This window comes from Sinocyclocheilus grahami, unplaced genomic scaffold, assembly GCF_001515645.1.
Source record: "Sinocyclocheilus grahami isolate Dianchi unplaced genomic scaffold, SAMN03320097.WGS_v1.1 scaffold5538.1, whole genome shotgun sequence".
Classification (NCBI taxonomy): Eukaryota; Metazoa; Chordata; class Actinopteri; order Cypriniformes; family Cyprinidae; genus Sinocyclocheilus; species Sinocyclocheilus grahami.
In genome coordinates, this window is record NW_015510201.1 from 19,067 (window position 1) to 20,356 (window position 1,290).

The 1,290-nt window shown below is 38.0% G+C and overlaps 1 protein-coding gene across 1 annotated transcript in view; it reads left to right on the forward strand.

Moving 5' to 3' along the window:
• The first annotated feature begins 771 nt into the window (after window positions 1-771).
• The window catches only part of LOC107577246 (transmembrane protein 120B-like), a 2,468-nt gene continuing 1,949 nt past the window's right edge, over window positions 772-1,290 (forward strand). The window contains exon 1 of the mRNA XM_016263344.1: window positions 772-882. Within this exon, the coding sequence (XP_016118830.1) occupies window positions 820-882 (63 nt within the window). The 5' untranslated portion in view covers window positions 772-819. The remainder of the gene's footprint in view (window positions 883-1,290) is intronic.

Consider the following 1,290-nt stretch of genomic DNA (forward strand, 5'->3'; position numbering starts at 1 on the left):
TTGTAAGTCGCTTTGGATAAAAGCGTCTCCTAAATGACTAAATGTAAATGTAATGTAAATGATAAGCAGCGTTTCCTAGGAACACATAGTGTAATGAAATCTGCAGAACACATCTCAATAACAAAGTATATTAAATTAAGGCTCGTCTATTAAAACTGCCAGGCTTCTTACTGTGATCCTCAAGGCCTGTAATGTTTAAAACATGCCATTAAATATTCAATCCATTAAATATTACCATGTTTCTTGTTATCCATCCACTCGCCTGTGTATTGATCTCCATTGACAGAATACACAGTGTGATGCGGCCCACATTTTTGGGCTTTTTTGTCCCAGAGTTTTACAGGTGGTTCTGTAGTCTGGGGTCTCTTCAAGAAGGGCATACTGCACATAAAATATGATTAATATCATTAAAATGTTATTATCTGCCACTATAGTACTTTGTGTAGCACTTAAAAAAATGTAAATACATACGATAACAGATGAATATGGTAATCATAAAGTAGGCCTACTTAAATCTTACCTGTGACCACATTCACCATCCAAAACACTTAATTATATAATAAAAAAATTATATTGAAACTTTAAACTGGCCGATCTCGACTGACCTGTCAAACGAATTCGTGTACGGTAACCTAGCAACAAGCCTTGACTAATATTTATGTTCGCTGACGCTCCCGGTCATTAGGTGGCGACGTCATCCTCGGAATCTTATGCTGGCCTGTGATTGGTGGACTGGTGAAGAAGCGGAGCTTATATAAATGGCTAGCGCGCCAACTAGCGGCAGTGTGCGGCAGTGCAGCGCCAGCGCAGACGAGTACAATGTCACTGGAGAGATGTCAAAGTGAATGGACAGAAATAGAGCAAGAATATCAGCAAACACAGGTTTGAACTGGACGAATGTGTGTTATATTTGTGCTCCGATAGCCTAAAGATGAATCTTGTGTTAGTTAGGAAGCAAATGCGTCTGTTTTGGATGTTTGTGAGGCGGCTAACAGGCTTTAGCCTCTCATCAGATGAGCTGATATTCTTTTGTTACTGTAACGTTACATGTTTATTTAACCAGTATCAGTTCTCTAAAAACATATTTAAATGAATAAATATATCAGTGTATATGTTTTATTCTTTAAATAAATAAGGTGTGTTAGTTAAGTAGGTCTGATAATGATTCACGAATGTAACTGGTTAAACCAGGTTCGATGTTAACCAAGAGTTGTTGCTCAACTGTAAAAATGATCGTATGATCGATTCGTGATAGACAGGGTTAGATTGCAGGAGGGTGAAGCTCTAGAC